General features: G+C 40.7%; 2 protein-coding genes across 2 annotated transcripts in view; one reads left to right on the forward strand and one right to left on the reverse strand.

Moving 5' to 3' along the window:
* Window positions 1-9,163, forward strand: part of fancm (FA complementation group M) — a 42,811-nt gene extending 33,648 nt beyond the window's left edge. The window contains exons 14-24 of the mRNA XM_042389182.1: window positions 2,929-4,831; window positions 4,970-5,058; window positions 5,417-5,485; window positions 5,666-5,785; window positions 6,020-6,182; window positions 6,336-6,442; window positions 6,610-7,109; window positions 7,195-7,288; window positions 7,490-7,844; window positions 8,024-8,318; window positions 8,481-9,163. Of these exons, the coding sequence (XP_042245116.1) occupies window positions 2,929-4,831; window positions 4,970-5,058; window positions 5,417-5,485; window positions 5,666-5,785; window positions 6,020-6,182; window positions 6,336-6,442; window positions 6,610-7,109; window positions 7,195-7,288; window positions 7,490-7,844; window positions 8,024-8,318; window positions 8,481-8,607 (3,822 nt within the window). The 3' untranslated portion in view covers window positions 8,608-9,163. The remainder of the gene's footprint in view (window positions 1-2,928; window positions 4,832-4,969; window positions 5,059-5,416; window positions 5,486-5,665; window positions 5,786-6,019; window positions 6,183-6,335; window positions 6,443-6,609; window positions 7,110-7,194; window positions 7,289-7,489; window positions 7,845-8,023; window positions 8,319-8,480) is intronic.
* Window positions 9,164-9,511: 348 nt separating this feature from the next.
* Window positions 9,512-18,092, reverse strand: LOC121881415 (mitochondrial basic amino acids transporter). The gene is made up of 4 exons (XM_042389183.1): window positions 17,573-18,092; window positions 15,500-15,543; window positions 14,045-14,128; window positions 9,512-12,708 (listed from the first exon to the last, which is right to left on the reverse strand). Exons 1-4 carry the CDS (start codon window positions 17,604-17,606, stop codon window positions 11,938-11,940), a joined length of 933 nt encoding a protein of 310 aa, XP_042245117.1. The 5' UTR covers window positions 17,607-18,092; the 3' UTR covers window positions 9,512-11,937.
* Window positions 18,093-20,338: the final 2,246 nt, after the last annotated feature.

The raw sequence follows: 20,338 nt of genomic DNA on the forward strand, positions 1-20,338 counted from the left end.
GGAGCGGGTCCTCTTCCACGGACGCCTCCATGTTGCATCGCCATGTTTCTACAGTAGCCCAGAACAGACAAACCAAACACTGGCTCTAGAGAGGGCGAGTTTTGTGTCCACTGTAGGTTCTCCTACATGCTTGGAAGGGAAAGGGAGGGGTATTCAGTTGGTTGCAATCTGCAACCTCATTCATAGATACCACTAAATCCTACACAATGGTCCTTTAATAATGTGCCTTCCACCTCCAAAGTATATTTAAAAATGTCTTCTTCTTTATAATTTAAAGGTTTAAAGACACTTAAATTAAAGATAATGTTTCTTTTATTTGACAAACAGCTATTTGACATACACACTAAACAGCAACATGCACTCATCCTCCATGATAAGAACATTGCTGCATCAATATGGTGTCAGAAGCGTTGCAGAATAGCACCATTACAAGTAGCTAAACAGCAAGTTTTCTCTTTTCAAAATATAATAGCTGTTAAGTAGATATATTTTTCCATCTGGTTTTGTTGGAACAATTTCAAGTAACAACGTTAAAACAGCTCCGGCAGTTGAAAAAAGTTCCTGTTGTTGTTGTTTTTTTGAACAGGGAAGAAAGCGTTGATAATTATTGGACTGTATTCAGTGACAGTTCAGAAATATTTTTCAGTGGAAATTCTCACCTATTAAAAGTATTCCGCCCTCACTGAGAAGTGATGAAGTGTTAATTACAGCTCTTGTGCTTTAGCAGTACAGAGTGTGACGCCAACAAGCTGTTTAGTGTTTGCCTCCAGGTTTGTTTGTCTAACTAAAGGATAAAGCGAGGTGTCCAACATGTGAAGAGATATATTTTCAGGTGTTGTTAATTATCATTTTATTAGCTTTTCTCAGTGAACAATGTCATCACTGAAGTCATAGTTATTTAAGACAATGAACTTGTAATCCTACGTGCTTTGGAATGAATCTAGCACACACAGATATACAACTTTTATATCTGTGTACTAAAGGCCAAACATTTCAAAAGCGATCGTTGCATAAGTAAGTTGGCAAACAAACTTACCAGGGCCACAATAGCGTGCTGATGATAGACGCAAGTCAACAATAAAAACCGCTGAATGACACACTACTCTTCATACTGGCACAAGGTCTCAAAGTTGAAACCTGCTGAGCAAGAATCGAAATAATTCAGTACATTCAATTCACTCCTCATGAAGAGGTTAGGAACGACACTATGAATATTACAGAACTAGCTCAGCTGCAAAATTAATCAGACGTAAATAAAGATTTTATTTATTTAGGTCACTCTTAGCAGAGAAAAAAGTTTGAGATTTGTAGAAAAATCAATACAATTAATGTATTTGAAAAATCATACATTTTTGAGAAAAAAACATAAGGTATTTTGTTTGTTATATTCCCTTTTTTCCAGAAAACCAGATTAATTAAAATTATGTAGTTAAAAAAATCATACAAGTCAGTTGAAAGACTAAAACTCTAAAAGGGTTAGAGGTAGCGGTGCAGATTGTGAACAGTAATTCATTCCACAGCTTGGATGACATGACAGCCAAGCCAAGGTCACTCTTACCCGCTAATATAGACTTAGTACCAGCAAGAAAAGCTTTTTCAACTGCCCTTAACGTGCAGCCTTGTATGTAGGGGCTTAGTAGGTCGAAAATATGGCTTGGAGTCAATCCATTTAACGACTTATAAGTGATCGATAGATTTTGAACTGTATTCTGAAGCAATGGGAAGCCGATGAAAGCCGTAGTTCCAGTTAAAAGCCTTGCAGCTGCATTTTGGACCAACTGAAGACAATTTAGTGTTTTTTTTTTCATTGGGTGCTAAATATAGAGAGTTAAATAATCAAGGCAGGATGAAATTAAGGCATGACTAACTTTCAGCAGGCCAGCGGCAAACAGAAATGGTTTGATTTTAGAAATCCTTACATATTTGAGTGAATGGGATTGGTATTGAAAGCATGTCTAATAAAAAGAAAAACTGCACTCGTACAATCCTGTAGTACTCTTCTTTAGTGACCCGTCAGCATAACAACAAAGCAGCATCCCACCAACCCCGTATGTGTGGCCTGTCTAAGTGCCATGCATGAAACTTGGGTGTCTGTCTTGGTTTTGTAACAGAATAAAGGGTGAAACAGGCAGTTTTTCATGTGAATCATCACAAATTTCCTAACCCAAACAAACAACTTAAATGAATACGTTGACACAAAGTCCCCTCTCATCAGGTTTTATTTTCTTTCTAGGGAAAAACAGTATTTTTCCTTTCCGCATCTCAGTTCAGTCCTGCTCTTTCAGCCTCCATTAAACACCGTCTTTTCATACTCCTCTCTCCGTATGATGAGCCTCTTCATCCTGCTGGTCACAGGTTCGATGGCACCCTGCCGGCCCAAGCAGGACACCACTCTCGATGAATCACTTCCAGGTCATATGGTTTGCACAGACGACAGGTGTTTGATGAATAGGATGTGTGTGTGTGTGTGTGTGTTTGTGTGGAAGATAGAGACAGAAGGAAATTGAGAGATATTTTAATATTGGGCAGATTTATTAAGCAAGAGAAAAATAGTGGCATAGTCCTTTTTAAAATTCTTGCGCAAGGGAACAGTGTCTAATTACAAGATGTTCCCACGTCAGTCTTGCTTGACGTTCTGGAAAAACAAATAAATGGGACGTTACATCAGAATTTTGTACGTGCTCAGTGTGTGGCTTCAATGTGACGTCTCTTCACAGGGTATTTCCTGATTAGATTACTGTATGAACATGAACTGACAAGCTGTTAGGCTGGGCAATTGGCTGCCCATTGGCTGCCCTTTTACGTGTGTCGTAAAAGGTTTGGAAAGTCCAGAGGCTGATGACAGCTCCCTGACCTTGCCTTCTCCCACAGAGGAATCTTCTCTTACACAAAACTCTTCTTTTTGTTTTTGTGTATGCATCTTTTCAGGGGGAATGTCGTTACGAACAGGAGCTTCTTCCTTACCTCGATGCCGACGGCCACGTGAAGAGCGGACAGATAGATAAGAAGAAGAAGAAGACACAGAAAGGCACAAAAACTTGTGCCAAAACTTCCAGCAACAAACCCAAACCATCTCACTTGTCTTTCTCTGATCTGGAATACATTGATGAGGAAGATACACAAGGAATGGGTTTAATTTCTACATCAGTCTTGATAAAACAGAAGTCTCCTGTTGAACATGAGAGCAATAAACCTCACGATGACATCAGAGATCACGCAATTTGTCCACTTCAGTCAAACAATGACTGTCAAGGCACCGAGGTGGATGATGAATGTGTCATCGTTAATGAGGACGTCACAAAAGCAGAGCATACAGTGACAGAGGCGGTAAATTTAGACAATATTTCACAGCTGATCACAAAAATCGATGACTGTGAGCCTGATCTAGAAGAAGATGTTGAACTTCAGGCCATGTTCTATCTTCCGAAATGGGATTTAGCACCTCTCTCCTCTGCCAAACTCCTCCCAGGAAGAGATGAGAGTCTGAAGACCATCCTTACCAATGTGGCAGAGCTCCTGTCCCGATCTCCACCGCTGCTCGCTGTAGATTTAGACGCTGCCATGGCCTCCCCATCACCTCCTCCCTCTCCTCAGCGGGTGCAGGGGCCTCATCAGCCGTTCCAGGTCAGGTTCACCCTGGATGTGGACGACGACGACGACGATGAAGCGATGATGAGTGACGCTGACAATGCTGATGAGCCTTCAGTGGAGAAAGAGGACAATAAGATCTATAACAATTGGCAGCCTGTCAGGAGGGGCAGCACAGCAGCCGACAGTCCGACCTGGGATGAGGTTTTTGATGACGAAGAAGGAAATGAGAATCATGACGGCATGGAGGTCGATGACGAAATGTGCAATGACGTCAAGGGGGAACGGGCTGGTGAAGAAGCAGAAAAGAGTGAAGAAATAACAAGTAAGAACGGTGGCAAAAGTGAGGAAACAGAGCATTATTGGGAGGATGTGAGGGATGATGTGAGGGATGAGAGCATGGATCTGTTTGAGGATGATGAAGCCTTCCTGCAGATGACCATCCCAGAAATCCCCACTCCTGAAGACGCCGTCACGCCCAGGACATCTCCCAGCGCTGAGGATATTGCTAAAAGCACAAAAAAGATGTCAAACACTTCAGACACACGAACCCTGACAAACCCATGTAGCACTACAGACTCAGCTGACATGCATGTAACTCGGGACACAATCACCCATAACACTACCGAAACAGAACATAACACACACACAGCAGCAGTAAGTAAAAATGCAACAGACAAGGCAATTACAAGTCTCTGTAAATCTCCTACAATGCAACAAAATCAGTCATTTGACAATTCGCATGACTACTTTTCTGTCAACTTTGACCTCGGATATTCACTGGAGGACTCTGAGGAGGAGGAGGAGGAAGAAGTAGAGGTTGTTCCTGCCCCATGTATGCCAACCTCCCCGCAGCCTAAAAAGCAGGCTGATTCCACAGTGTCTTTGCCGGGCGTCTCTAACTCCTCCACTCCTTATAACAGCGTCCATAAACCTGTACGTTCCAGTGAGCCCAAGTTATCTACACCCCAAAGGCTGTCGGAGCACAGGAAGAGAGAAATGTCCTCTCTTCTGATCTCACCTTTGGTGTCTAAAGGTGGGGCGCTACCATCTCCAATCACATCACCAGCAGCCAGACGGATGCTCATATCAGGTCCAGCCGGGCCTCGCACCCCGTCTTCGCTCTCCATCTTGAAACGGAGACGACCGGAAGGCTGCACCACCGAAGCAGAGACGGGGCCAGGCGTGGAAAACGGCTCACGCCAGGAATTTGTGTGTGTGCCTGACTTTTCTCTTCATCCAGGTTTGTTTACTCTTCAAAAGGTACTTTTCTTTAGAGGCTCATGTTTTAAGTTGGTACATTCCATTTCTCTCTGCTCCAACTTACATTTATATGTCAAGATCTCTGCCTGTTTCTGTTTGTTTCACCTTTTTTTCTCAGCGGAGTGCAACACTGACAGTGAGGATGAGGTCGTGGTTCGTAAAAGAAGACATCAGAACAAGGTCAACCCCTTGTTTTCGCCAGAAGTGGTGAGAAACGCCTGCTTTATTCATTTTCCGCTCTTTCATAATGTCAATGAAATGCTCACATAAAGGCTCATTCTTTTGGTATACATTAGAAATAAGTAGATGTCATCTGTCTGTTATGGTACAATACACCAGCTAAGCAGGTGGTATCAGATTCAGACAGGTTCAGTCTGCCTCTGTCCATCATTTCCAAGGTACCTGCAGTTGCCATGACAACCACTTTGACCATGACAACCACCACCATATACTGATAACAGAGTAATTCATATAATACTCATTGACAAACTGTTCACAGATATAGTGTAAAAATAGAGAATGCACATGTATGTATGCAAAATGTAACATGTTTTGTCTCCGTTAGTCAAAGATCTCCAGTGACGTGGATTCCCCGGTGGTAGCAAAAAGGAAACGTGCAGCTGCACTTGATATTGTAAGATTTTCTTTATTAGTGTGCAGAATGCCACAGGGTACAACCTATTCAACACAGCTGATATGATTTAAACACTTTCACTCCACACATTACTTATACTAATTTCTACATTATATGCAGCAACATAAACCGTGAAGAGAGTATACAGTATTTAAATAATTTTTTTCCCTGATTCTCCAGTCCGATGAGATGGAGGGCGAAGCTGTTTCCGATGATGATTTCCAGAATGAGTCTGTGTTCATACGCAGAACCACAGCACACGCACCTGAGAGGCAGCGAGTCCAACAGGGCAAAACCAAGGTCTGTGTGGCAACAGATGCTTTGAATCTGTGAATTATATCATTTATTTCTTATGTTAACCTTTAAAAACACACAAAAAGTAACAACTGCTGTTTGTCTTTTTCAAAAAAAAAAAAAAAATCATCACACATTTCAGACTTGACATTACATAAAAATGTCAAGTCTCAATAAATGTCAATATCCGACACCCTCAGCATTCGTCAGCCTTGATATTTCCCATTGTCCCTTTGTCAGCACAACATATGTCGAAAAGGTCGTCAGTTCCTGGATGAGGAAGCAGAGCTGTCAGAGGACGAGCGGGAAGAGGTGTCAACTGATGAAGAAGATGGAGAAGAAATGAACCATTCTCTAGAAGGCTTTGTGGTCGACAACACACACTCCTCCCAGGGACTTGATGGTAGGGCACCACGGTTATTCCAAAAAATGTTATTTTACAGTATCGTCAGTGGATTTGATTTCTAATTTCCTGGACCAAGTCTTTCAGTTTTAGGAGATCGATGGAATCGACAGTCACTCTTTGGCTTTTCCTGTGTGTTCTCCTTTATATCAGACTCAGAGATGCACAGGGTTTACCTGAAGTCAGTAAGAAGCCCTGCACTCCATGGCAAGTTCAAAATGTCCTACAGAAACCATCACAACATGGACATATTTTCCCAGGTATATTTTATCCTCAGTTTTACATTTCAGTTAAAAATAAAAGGCTGTTGTATGTATTTACAGATGGTGCAAATAGCAAACATGAGTTTTAAAGACACATCATTAAAGTAACCTTTGGTATAAACATAACCTTAAGCTCCGTTCTTAAACTTGACCTTTGGTCTCAGGTGCCTGAGATGGATGAAACATATGCAGAGGACAGCTTTGTGGTGGGCAATGAGGTGGACGAGCTGGAGAGCAGTGAAGAAGAGGCGGAAGAAGAAGTCGTTGAACTTATGCCAGAGGATTCATATGTGGACGGGAAGAGACAGTACGCCACCAGACGTCGTGTCTTCTTGCACAAAGCCAGAGCAAAGACTGGAGCCGGAGCAGGTGCTAAGACCAGGGCTGAATCTCCACCAGAGCAGAGGGCCGGGGTGAAAACCAAGCGCACCCGAGTCATACGCCTAGAGGATTCCAGTGAGGAGGAGACAGAGGAAGTTGGTAAAGAGAGAAGTCTTGTAACAGGAAAGGATATTACTGTTGCCCTGCAGCCAAAGCTGGTACAGCATGACTCAGATCTCAGCAAGCAGAAAGCCTCCTCCTCCTCTTCAACCATAGCATCTAAGGTCTCACTGCTGAGCAGGGGACAGAGGGGCTCAGTGAGTGAAGATCTGCAAAATGAGAGGTAATTTAAATCCTCATATAGTCGCACACATGCACAAACCTAAACATTCATGAAGTACTCGAGCATTGTTTTTGCTCTCCTGCAGGTGTCGCCAGAGGTTAGAAAATCAACATCTGCTCTCTGACCAGTTAGACTTTGTGGAGTCAGACTCGCTGTTATCCTCCAAGAAACAGCTTCAGGTAAAAAAAACCCAAAGATGACACATATACACACCTGCTGGGTGAATAAAGTGCATGTGTGAAAATCATAGGCACACAACATGCTGACACGTGATCACTAAAACTTAAATCTAATAAAGGCAAAATGCCAAAAAAAGAAACACAAACAAATGATTAAAACTTGAAATAATCCACATTAGAGTTTTGTTTTATACTGTCCAGGAAACCCCAGCCACCTCAACAGCGCATCAGCCTCCGAGGTCCATCAGACAGGATTTGTCAGTCAGCGAGGCTCCTTCTCCGCCTGGGTCCGTCCGTATTCTGGTGGACAGTCGCTGCATCAGCAGTGGAGTGGAGCTGATGACCAGCCTGCGTCAGCACCACGCAGCCACCGTCCACGTCTGCTCACTGGACGGCAGCTACTTCATCGTCAGCAACCGCATGGCAGTGGAGCGGCACAGCCAATCAGATCTGGCCGCAACACAGAACCGGAAGCGATTGGCCGAGAGAGTGAACAGCTTGCAGGGATTGTTTGAGCGCATTTGTTTGATTGTGGAAAAGGACCGAACCAAGCCAGGTCAGTCAGCTCTTAGGTTTGATGACTTAATACTAAGCAATATTTTTTAAATATGAACTGTGAATTTTTAAACAGGTTTATATTGTTTGTCTAATTACAAGTATAAGATTCATTATGTAACACAAAGTTAGTTATAATGACCTTTTGTTAACTACTGTACTGTACTGTCTCTGCCCCAGGTGAGGCCTCACGTCCGTTCCAGCGAACACGTTACTACGACAGCACATTGGCATCGCTGGTGCAAACCGGCGTGCGGTTGCTGTGGAGCAATGGTGCCGAGGAGAGTGCCGGCTTGCTGGCAGACCTGGCACGGCTGGAGCAGCGTAAAGGTCAGGGCATCGCTGTGCCCCTGGAGGTGAAAGGGCAGCACAGGCAGCAGGCCCTGCAGATGTACTTGAGCCTGCCCTCAGTCAACTATGCTCACGCTCTCAACATGAGCCACAACTTCAGGTCCATCACCCAACTCATAAACAGGTAGATGAAGTGTGTGTTTATACAGTATATTTGAGGAAAAAAAAAAAACAGGAACAGACAAGAATGTGATGCTTTGCTGGAGTAAGGTGATTTCAGACACTGACATAAAGGTTTTCCCCTCTTTTATAACTCGCTCTTCACCTTTCCATCTTCCTCCTACAGCCCCATTGAAGCCATACAGAAAGGAGGCTGCATGAGTCAACCCAGAGCGGAGGAGATCTACCGCTTCCTGCGCTACTCCTGCGACTCCTTCCTCATGAACACATCAAAAGCATGGAAAACCTGCTAGTAGCGTGGGAGAGAGCCACGACCTGAAAGCCATTTCCTCCATTCATCCTCCATATTCCTTTCTGTCTCCACCGATTTCTCTTTTCTTAGTGATGTATCTTCTGTTTCTTTTCTCTGCCCTTCTTGTTTCCTTACTTCTTTTTCAGTCTCACCAGGGACCAGGAGACACCTTTATCTTCTGCTTTATTTGAATGAAAAAGGAGCCTCAGGATATCGGCTCAAACTTCTTGCACAACAAGTTGAAGGGGAATGCCACTCAACTCAATTTTTGTTATAATATACTACTATTTTGATGTAAGACGTGAGTGAGTGAGTGGTGTTTCCAAACATCTTGTCTCGTTTCATGGTATTAGACTCATGTGCTGGCATTATTAGTGTCAAGACAGTGTGGAGGCAATACTGTGGTCCTAAGAACTCAATCAATATTTGATTGATACTTGAATAACTTGTTTTTGTTAAATTATGTATACATTTGTTTACAGCCCTCTCACTGTAACTTATTACTCTGAAATGACTAAATATGTCATCAAGTTTCTTTAATAAACAGTCTATTTTTTTGTAAATTATTGTTTCACAAAGTTCACAAAAATCTATGACCCTATTACAACCACTAGAGGTCAGTCTTTCATCTCTAATATGGTCAAAAGCACTTGCTATCATTTAACTGCTTTCTGATCTTCCACTTAAATAAAAGTAAACTTCAACATCCACAAATTAAATGCTAGTATTCAGATACTTTGCATGAACATGAATCAGTTACTGGATTAATTGAGTTCTCTTGGATCAGTTGACTGACTGAAACTTACTCAATCTATTAATTACTTAAACCATTTTATGATCAATTTCTAAAACTCATATATCTAACATATTGTGGTGGCAGCTATACCAAGAACTGTCAGAGTGCATGAGAAAAAATGTGGCTTTTATTTCACCATTCTTTCAGGACTACATAGTGTGCATGCTGCTTTGGTGCAAGATGTACATGAACAAGTACAGAACACAAAAGACAACATTAGATATTTAGAGCAACTCTTTTACAAAGATATTAGCAATCGTGTGTCACCCACCAGTACAGTCAGACATACCTCATCAAATTTACAATAGAAAATACAGAACAAATCTTGGGACAGAAATAATAGATTGTAATTTAATAATTCCAAAGCCTAGAGAGATTTCACACATTGAACACCAAATTCACAGTATATACACACATCGCTATGTCTTTCGACAACCCCAAGTAGTCTTAGACCCTCATTTCTGACCCTTTAGTCCCAGTCTAACCTGTCACCTGTTGCAGGAAAAGTAAGAGCAGCAGCAGTTTACAACTGCAGATGTAGACATGAGAATGTGCGCCATCTACACGCAGGAAAAGTAATGGCTTCTGCAATTATAACACTTGTCACTTGCAGGTAATTAAAGTTATAGATTTTGTTTTTATTTCAGCTGCTGTTTATGATTTACATTTTTAACTTGTGAGAGGTAAAAAGTTTTAACTTCAACAAATGTTAACAGGGTAGAGTTCAGAGTTCACTTCGCTCTGAGTGACATATTTTGCCTTCTGTCCTGTCCTGGTTAACATGAAGGGGGAAGCAGGGGGCTCCTAACCATTTTTGTTTGCAAAAAAAAAGAAAGAAAAAAAATATAAAGGCTTTGGATTTACAAGCTTAAAGACAGCAATACAAAAACAAAAATAGCAAAAGAGGTTGGTTCTATCTTTGGTGGTGAGTATTTCAAGTTGGCGTTAGCTGAAATCTGGTGTTTATTGCCAGAATAGTTAATGTCTGAAAAGGTTATGGTTTTATAAACATTTAGAAACAGAAATAAATGATAAATTCATTTGAAACATCTTCTTAGTTTTATTTCAGTTTGAGTATTTAATATCCACTTGGAGGTTAGTGACACAGTGATATATAATTGTAATTTTGCTAACAGGTAGTACAAATGTACATTATTAAAAACACACAAACAGCAGCTGTAACAAGGACAAACAAAATCTGCAGCTACAAATGTAAAAATTGCAGCAACAGTTACTTTCTCTGCCTGTAGGTGGCGCAGGTTAGTGTGTACGGAGCTCATCTGACAATGAAAACTCCCTCTTGTGGAACATTGTGCTTCACATCTAATTAGAGGGAGAGAAGGTTGAAAAATATAGTTTGGATTTTCAAAAGCCTTCTTTAACAAAGCCATCAGTTTGCTTGACACTGTAACAGATTCTTGCATCTATTGTAACTGTAGTGAAAAATCTGATTGCCAAAAATGTAATTTTTACAGTAATGTGCTTAATATTATACCATAAGGTGCTTTCTTTGGACACTGCATGATGTCCAGAACAAAAAGATTAATAAATGCTTTAAATTTGGTTTTAGACAATGATTATGTCAAATAAAAAACATTTCAAAAGACATCAAGCCCACAATTATACATAATTATGTTATATCTGGATGAAATCTCTGCATTTATCTACACCATGTGTCTATCACACTACAATGGGAAATTCAATGTCCAAGCCAGTAATATTTTCTCTTTGAATTTCAGAATTTAAAAGCAGATTATTTAAGTAGACAAAGAAATAAAAATACACCTCATTTGATTAAAACCTCAGACACCTCATAACATTTGGATGACATTCCTATGACTTCTCACAGGAAAGTTCAACTACAAACACAATTGTAACATTAGAGAAAGAAAAAATATCTACATAAATGTACAGTACATGTGTCAGGCTTTCTTTGTATTTGTAACCATTATGATAAAATGCTGAAATACTGTGTTCACACTATATGGAGGTAAATGGAAAGGGGAAAACTTCTTCACACCATGGAGAAGATACAATGGATTGGTCAGCTGCTTAAACCTAATAAATCTAAACTTAAAATGACATTAATACTGAGTGAAGTTTAAGCATGTCTTGATAGTAGAGACCAGTTTTAACATGAATTCCAGGCATACCTCATTATGACCTGAACACAGCATTCATTTCTTTGACTCTAAATACATTTTTGGGACATCTGTAACCGTTACTGTACATTACAGCAACTCTTGTAACCGTCAAGTTTCCTAAATTCAACATTTTTAAAAAATGTGTACAAAACCAAGCTTTTAAAAAGAGACCATATTTACAAATGCTGCTTTTATCTTATAATATATTACTTAAATACTAAGTGTGGTCACTTGGCTGAAGCTCCAAGGGCGGATGCATACCTAGGATCAGTTCACCTTTGTCATTATGGACACCAGTTAACAGATCACAGACCTGCATGAAGCTGCAAATTCAATCTATACTGGATAGATTTGCTGAGGACTGTAGTAATTATCTCAGCTGCGTAGTGGCTTACATGCTGGTCGGCTGTGCCTGTGGCTGCAGTGGCTGCAGCGCGACGGCCTGTGGCTCCGAGTCCTGAATGTTACACTCTTCTCCTTCGCGCATGTACAATAAGAATAAAGTCACGGTGGCGAATGTGGTAGCATTCACTGGGAACGCGCGGAGCAGAGTGGATGTGAGTCCACGTGTGAACACCCTCCAGCCCTCCTTCTTTAAGCTCTGTCTCACACAGTCCATGATGCCGTTGTACTGGTTGACACCGCCGACCCCATCCGCCTGAAGACGGGACTTGATCACGTCTACAGGATAGGTGGAGAGCCAGGAAGTGATCCCAGACATTCCGCCGGCGAACAACAGCTTTGGGATCATGTACGGGTCTTCCGGCTCACAGCCAAGATAACGTGTAAATGTGTCATAAGCGAGAAAGTACACGCCGAACCCTGGCGTTTCACGGATCAGGGTGGTCACCATGCCGCGATTGATACCACGGATTCCCTCCTTCTTGTAGATTCTTACCAGACAGTCCAGGGAGTTCTTGTACATCTTCTTCTTTGACTTCTTTTCTCCAGTCCCCTGCAACTGCATGCGTGTCTTGGCCAGCTCCATTGGGCAGCATATGACGCACTGGATGGCTCCGGCAGAGGCTCCAGCCAGGAACTGGTTGAGTGGTGTGTCGCAGCCAAGCTTCCGCATGGCGTTGCCCTGCACACCAAAAACTATGGCGTTGATGAAGGTCAGACCCATCATTGGAGAGCCGATGCCTTTGTACAGACCGAAAATCTACAGACACAAGGGCAGATTACTGGGATTATTTGAGTTGAGTCAACACATCAAAAAATTTAATTTGCCAAAATTTTTTGACATGTCCAGAATAAAAACATTAATAAATGCACAAATTTTGGTTTTAGACAATGATTAAAATGTTTCATTATTTGACACAAAGACATCAAACCCACAATTACACATAATTTGTATCTTGATGAAAACACCTGCCTTTATCTAGACCACATTTCTGTTTCTGTCACACTGCAATGGGAAATGTTCAGTGCAGCTGTGCAACAACAGTGCAAAATGAACAATAAAACCCCCCCAAACTGTCTAGTCATGTCATGGACAATCTAAATGGACCACTAGGGTTTAATAGATTTTAATTTCTGACTTAAACACATGGATACACTTCTGGTTTGGACTGTTAAACACGTCGTAACACTATCTTTGAACAATACATTCTGTTTGCAACTTGCTTCATTTTACCGTACGTGAACAGAAACGGATGACATTTTTAACAAAGTCTGCTGTTAATACTTTAAGTACCAAAAGTTCTGGACTGACTGTCCTACCAGACAGACGTCACCATCCCTACAGCCATGCCACTAGCATGGGTAAAAAAATGTGGGAATGTAACATTCCGACTTGTTTGACAGTCATCCAAGAACACCTCTAGAGAAAGTCAAACGCCATAAATCAAACACTTCATGTCAGTTATGTCAGAGTGAAAGCCTCGAGGCTATGACCGTGGCATTGCCTGATTACTTAAAAATTATATAACCTTTCAAATACCACTAAAACAAAGTACAGTCACATATTCTCTAGCCTGCTGATCTCCTTTAACCCTTACAACTGACATGTGCCAATACTGATTTTTCTTATATAAATCAATTATCACTGATTTTTTTCCAAGTAAACTGTCCAGTTATGTAGAGAAAACATCTAAAATTTCAGTATGTGGTAGGAATACAGTTTCTGTATGAAACAAGCATGGGAAAATCATGGTGACCAAGCATGCTCGGCTTAGCTCAAATGCCATGATGTCCAAAGCTTAATTTAGCCTACACCGGAATAAGGCCCTCGTTGACCCCGGGTAACAGTCACACCTCTCCTTAACACCCCATGTTAGGAACATGCTGGCTGGTGCATGTGTTCAGAGATGGGACTGTAACTGGACACTTTAATTAGCGCATGGACCATTCTGACTCAACAGTAAGTAATATGGTGTAGTAAGCAGCACATGGTGAAAGCTCTGTTACAGCCATGACATGTTTGAATGCGACCCAAGAATTATTTGATTTAAAGCAGTAAAAACATTACTAGACATTCACAACACAGACAAGCTTACCGACTCCTGGCGTATGATGGACCGGAAGCAGTGGAACGTCCCACGGTACAAAGGTTTGTCCACATTTTGAACTTGAAGTCGCACCTGTGGACGACAGCCATCATGTTACAGTCACATGCAAAAGTGACATGGCCAAAGAGGACCACAACAGCTACAAACCACATATTTCAATACATGTTTACATGGAAACAAGCAGGCAACTGTGCTTTGAAATGGTTTCTTTCAGGGTACAAAAAAAAAATTATGCTTAGGGATTGCAACATGTGGGAGAAAAAAAATTAACCGAGAATGTTTTTACAAAAAACAAAATGTCTTCGGTGTTTTATATTTCTAAAGCTCAAAACAGGACATAGGGTGAGAGAAAGAAAGACCTTGACCATACTTACTAGGTCACATTTCCGTGGAGAGGTTGTTTATTTCTCTCTCTCATCTACAACACAGTGACACTGTTGCTGTTAAAGACAGCCTCCCCGAGCCCCCAAGCAGACACCAGCTCGGGGAGAAATGACATTGAAAGCAAAGTATAAAAGAGCTACAACCAAATTATTGACCAGTCATGTATACCTGCAAAGTGAATGCTCCAACTTCAATGTGTTTCAATTTCAATGGTATGCTATATTTAAAACTTCATTGTCTTTCCATTAACAAATCAAGTGAATGATTTATGACAGCAAACTGAATACATTTGCAATGTTTAAGAAATGTCATAGGTTAATAGCCTCACATTAAAACATTGAAAATTCATGTTAATTCACACAAAAAAAACATACAATAGCAAAAAAAATGTTAGTCTCAATATTTTGTTTGACTTTAACAAGTAGCTTAAAGCCAAAGGATTACTACATAGACGGTTTACACACATCAAATGCCAATAACACTTGCTGTGACTTAGCAGTTAGTCAAAAATAATGAGTTTGTATGATTAGTGACATCCACAGATATCCAGCAAAATTCTGGAAACTGAAGCCAATTTCCATACAGAGCCTGTGATAATTGATTTCAATGAAATCTGAAAAGTAGTGAGTGCACCTCATTGTTCTGAACTTCAATGTAAACTGATAAAAGTTAACCTGGAGCAATATTACTAACTTGTTTGGTGGTGGACAACAATATAAAGAAGCTTAAGTTACATCTTTTACAACCTGTTAAAAGGCATTGTGTATATTTTTGAAGATGTGTGTAGAAATTGTTTAGAAATTTAAAAAAAAAAACAACACATTTATAACAGTAAACATGATATGATTTTAATGGTTTGACAAATATCTTAATTATAGAGTAATGTGAGGACTCACCCCTCTTGCTCAATTATCTGACTGTTGTACCCTTAAGTTATCTGGATTCAAATTCAGGCTGCCAACAGAGTGGTGTGACGCACAACATTTTTACAGCAAAGTCCTGAATCGTGTCATTGCCTAACATGAGTAAATAGTGGGGAGAAAGGAAGAAGACACCCACCTTCACGGTATCAAACGGATGTCCAACCAAAACACCAGCAGCACCTGAAAGATAGGAAGCAGGATTTCAAATTATTTTTCATTATCTCATCATTATCCTCTAGACCTGATAAAAGTGATATAGCAACACACTCCTAAACCTATGGTGTACAATTTGGTATCAGGGGAGAAAAAGGTATATGATCAAATGGCTCATCTCGCAACAGCAAACAGCCCACCCATCACGAGACTGCACTGCACCCAATGACGAAAGCCTAACAGTGGCCTGCCCTTGACTTATGCCAATAATCTGAAAAAAACATTATACAAACAGTAACATCTGACCATGTAATATTAGGACCTATTAGCCAAGAGGCATTCAATCATGAGGCGGTAATTCATATGAAAATGTTGCACATTTACACATTTATATAGTTTGTTTATGGGAAACTTTTAAACTTGCATTTAATTTCAGTGTTTCTGGAAATTTGAGAGGCACTCAGATAACTGCTGATTTTCACCGATTTTGTGCTTGTTTGTATGTGTGTTAAGTGAGATGTGTCTGTTTGTTTTCAACTGATTTACTGAGGTGAATATGCTTGAGATGCTTTTGCCTTAAAACTGCAGTTTTTTTAATATAGTCAATGATTTTTGTACTAATTTTCTGGTATTTTTTTAAATTTTAGGCCAGTGTCTCCATGTGTCCTATTTATTGCGTTTTTTCTTATTGTGATGTCATTGTTGCAACAATTCCCTTTATCAGAGACAAATTACTTCTGTGGGAGTCAATAAAAGTGACCTTGAAATTTCAGTACGGAGTACTTGCAGGTTTTTGATTTATACTACAACTCGTGCATTTGCACTGATGATACTAACAGGTAGCACTTTGGATAAAAGCATCCATTAAACGCCATGTAATGATTAACCTGACACCTCGTTTGTGTGTCATTACTGATATGAAAATGTTGAATGCAAACAGTAAAAATACAAAAAGCCATTTAAATTATTCAGAGGGTGGTGAAGCGCTATTGGATAGATGTTCATAGAAGGGAATATGATTTATAACCAGACTTTTTTTAAATACCTCTCTTGTTTTCGCTGATTTGTAACTATGGAAAAAGCTTTGGCATGCAGGAATCAGTGAATGAATAACAGTCTATAACCATGCCTATAGTGACACAAACCAGGCTCCATTCCTGATAGCGTAGCTGATATAGTAACAAACTGCTGTAATATCATTATCCTAAACCACTAACACCCATCCCACTTGAATGCAGCTGAATTACAATTAATATTCAACCTAATAAGTTAAAGTGTAGGATGTCTCAGTCTCTCAATAGTCAGAAAAGACAACACAACTCTTACTACGGCTCTCTGGTGCACGACTTTGTCATCACATCAGGGCCTTTGCTCTGTGGTGAGTCGAGCTGGGCTCCTTGATTGTGCTAAACTTTGGGAAGACCTTGGCCTTGAGTAAAGACAAAACAGCTGACAAGATTCCCAAAGGATTTAAAAAAAAACTGACTTTGAGCTGACATTATGTAAACAGGAAGGCAACTTCCTGGTAGCCCTTTTTTTCTCCAGAGACTGAGGCTACTCCCTAAAGTGGAATGAAGATTATTTCACAATGTAGGAATGAGGGAGATTGTCAGATAATAAAAAAAGAGGAGAAAGATGATAGTGTATCCTGATTTGACAATGTAACAAAACTTAAAACACTGAAATACAATACCGTCAGGTTTTGTGTGAATGTGTGAGAGTTTTTAAAGAAAACACTTTCATGAGTGACAACATGAAAAAATTAAAATGCCACAGGTAAGGAATGTAACGTCACAAACTAACGTTATATCCGGGATTTTCACAAACTTAACGTTTAAAAAACTGCTTAAACCAAGGTTTTTAAAATCAAATCTTTCCCCTTATCGGTTTGTAATGATTCTCAGAAGTGACAGATGAAAACACAAATCACTAACTTTGCTGCTTGGTGCTGTCCACGCGTTGGAAAGCCGGCTAAAGCTAATGCTAGTCGCTAGCTGAAACTTGTTAACCTGGCTAACGTGGCTAAGCTAACATCAAACTGGCTATAACTACTTACCTCCTACGCATCCTGCAGCGAAATCCAATGCCATTCCCTCACAAAGCTAACTCTTGAAATGTGTGGCCGACAAAAAACCGTAATTCTCAAGCCCTTTCTGGGTACTTTATTATAAATGGTGTCTGTCTCAACTTCGTTATTTTTTAAAAAAAACCCGACTTGGTGTTGAGCCAAGCTGGTTAGCACTTTCTGCAATATCCTCCTTTTAGGTTTCAGTCGTTGCTGATGCTGAGGTAAAACGGAAGATAATCAGGTTACTGAGATCCCGCTGAAGCTGTGACTGGTTTATTTTCTGCTGATGTGTCCTCACTCCTACTACTGGATGAGCGCTTTCTGCCAAACCTTTCTATTTCTGTGCCACAGCAGCAGGCGGAGGAGGAGGCGGGGGTTCAAAGTAGAAAAGAAAGGAGCGTGTTCGGACTTTTTTTAAGGGGGGGGCCCAATCAGATTACTTGGAGGTAGACAACTCCCCTAGCGGCTCCTTTCCGCCCCTCGTACCCATTGGCTGCAGCCGCAGAGAGGAGTTTGAAATTGTGGCTGCTGCTCTTACCCACCGTCAAAATCAACAGTGTTATCATGGGGTCGCGTCTAGATGGCGACCCCTACATTCTAGGGTTACCATAGACGTGTGACTGGTTGGCTTGCCTCTGCTTGTGGTGACTGGTGTGATTTCTGCCTCATTTTTCTATTTTGTCATTAAGCATTTTAACCTTTCAGAAGTTCACACAAGCATTTTTTTTTTCATATACAATAATTTCCCCTCACACTTTTCAGATTATAAGCAAGTTATGTATAAATGGTCCATGTGCCATGCCTGCTGCTATCTGTACACACTGTTAATGTTTTGTCTTCTGCTAGTAGGCAGGCTCCTGTGAGTGCAAACAGTTCTATAGCGTGAGCTGACAGATGGTTTTAGTAAACATGCAGCTTCAGTTATGTCATGGTCACTCACGACTGCATAACCAACTTCATGAGCGTTTGTTATTTTTAAGTTAAATATGCATTGACCGTTTATTCATGTCATATAGTTCCCTTTCTGGTCAATGGTCTGAGTAGAAGGTTTGTTTGGGTCTGGCAATCCTAAAGTAGGTGTGAATGTGAGGGCCTGCTTCGGTCGAATGAATGCTGTCTTGAGTCTGGGGTCCAAGTCACTTGGTCAGTCGGTTTGAGGCCATGGTCATGTATTATGGCTACCTTCCAGTCAGGCATTACAGAGTTAAGAATTAATTAAAGAGTAACAGATCCACTGTCTGCAGAAGCCTGTGATGCCTAAAAAGGACATCAATTGACTAATTGAAATTATTTTTTGGTTATGGAATTTTTAGGATAGCCTCCACTCTTTTAGGATTTGATCTCATGCCCAAGAACTGTCACTGTTGGTGATACAAACTGCAATTTAGATAGGCTAGCCTTGTGACCTTGTTCTGCTAAATATTTCAGCAGTGCCACAGTGTCACTTGTTTGCTTCCTGGGTAGGTGAACAGATTACTAGGTCATCTACATACTGTGTCAAAACACTACCTGCAGGTAAACTCAGACCCTCCAGTTGTACTTTTTTGGGTGGAAAAAATAGGGTTTCTGACAGGTGAGTCAGAAGATGGCACAAACTATTGAACACTGGTGTGGTTCCCTCAACGGCTTCTGGTTTCAGTGGGTATTTTTGTTGACATAGTCGGTAGGTGCTTTCAGGTGTCACTAGGAGGGGTGCCAATGATGCTGGGGGTGCTGCTGATAATAGTTCTGAAGCAATTTTGAAATGTTTGTCATTTGAATGTGTTTGTTAGTTTCCTCATTGTGTGAATGTTTGGTGTTGGGGGTGCATTCACCAGAAATGTTGGCCTCCTCTACCTCATCATAGTACTGGTCCCCCTGCAGATGGGTCACAGTCACCTGCCTGGGAGGTTGTCTGCTCCTGCCTCTGTAGATTGTGTCCGCTTTTGTTTGTTTTGACAGAGTTTCTTTGGCTGAATCTGTAGGATATGAAGGAGGTGGTGATGAGGATGAACTGGCTGAAGACTCTCCAATCGCTATCAGGTCTAGGTCCACAACTGATCTCGAACCCATCACACAGGCGTGGATGTGTGTCTGGTTGGCTTGCCTCTGGTTGTGGTAACTGGTCTGATTTGTGCCTCGTTTTTCTATTTTCTGTCACTAAGCATTTTAACCTTTCAGAAGTTCACACAAGCATTTTTCATATTATATAATAATTTCCCTCACACTTTTTAGATGAAGATTTGACACAATGGATAATATAACAAGATTTTAAAATACAACACACTGTTAAAGATTATAGTTTCCAACTTGTTTGGCTTTTGACATCTTACAAAAAGCAATGTGTAGTCAGGGTCACAGTTCAGATGTCTATGAGTTGTTAACAGCTCCACCAAATAGTGATTTCTCTTGCTGCTAGTACTTATGTACTTTTATTTAAGTAAGATTTTTTATGCAGGACTTTTACTTGTAATGGAGTATTTTTACATTGCTGTATTGGTACTTTTACTTTAGTAAATGATCTGAGTACTTCTTAAACCACTGCCAACTGGCATACTTAAAAAGGGCCAAAGGGAATCCACGTGCAGTATATTGTACCAGGACATGGCATCATGAGCGCCTGTGCAAACAGCCCTTCAGCAAATATCTGGGAGTTATAATAATCAATTTTGTGTGAGAAGAGCCGAAGTAACTGTGGTAATTTTTGAGTGCAAATTTTGCCGTAGCCTTGGTTTTAAAGCATACCTATGTGTATACTTTATGAGGAAACAAAAT

The sequence above is a fragment of the Thunnus maccoyii genome, chromosome 16 (genome assembly GCF_910596095.1).
Source record: "Thunnus maccoyii chromosome 16, fThuMac1.1, whole genome shotgun sequence".
NCBI lineage: Eukaryota > Metazoa > Chordata > Actinopteri > Scombriformes > Scombridae > Thunnus > Thunnus maccoyii.

Excerpts from the sequence above, each read along its gene's own strand:
- LOC121881415 (XM_042389183.1), bottom strand. The coding sequence starts at position 17,606 with ATGGCATTGGATTTCGCTGCAGGATGCGTAGGAG. Across the intron at positions 15,544-17,572 it reads CGCTGCAGGATGCGTAGGAG|GTGCTGCTGGTGTTTTGGTT; the intron begins GTAAGTAGTTAT and ends CCTATCTTTCAG. Across the intron at positions 14,129-15,499 it reads ATCCGTTTGATACCGTGAAG|GTGCGACTTCAAGTTCAAAA; the intron begins GTGGGTGTCTTC and ends TGTCGTCCACAG.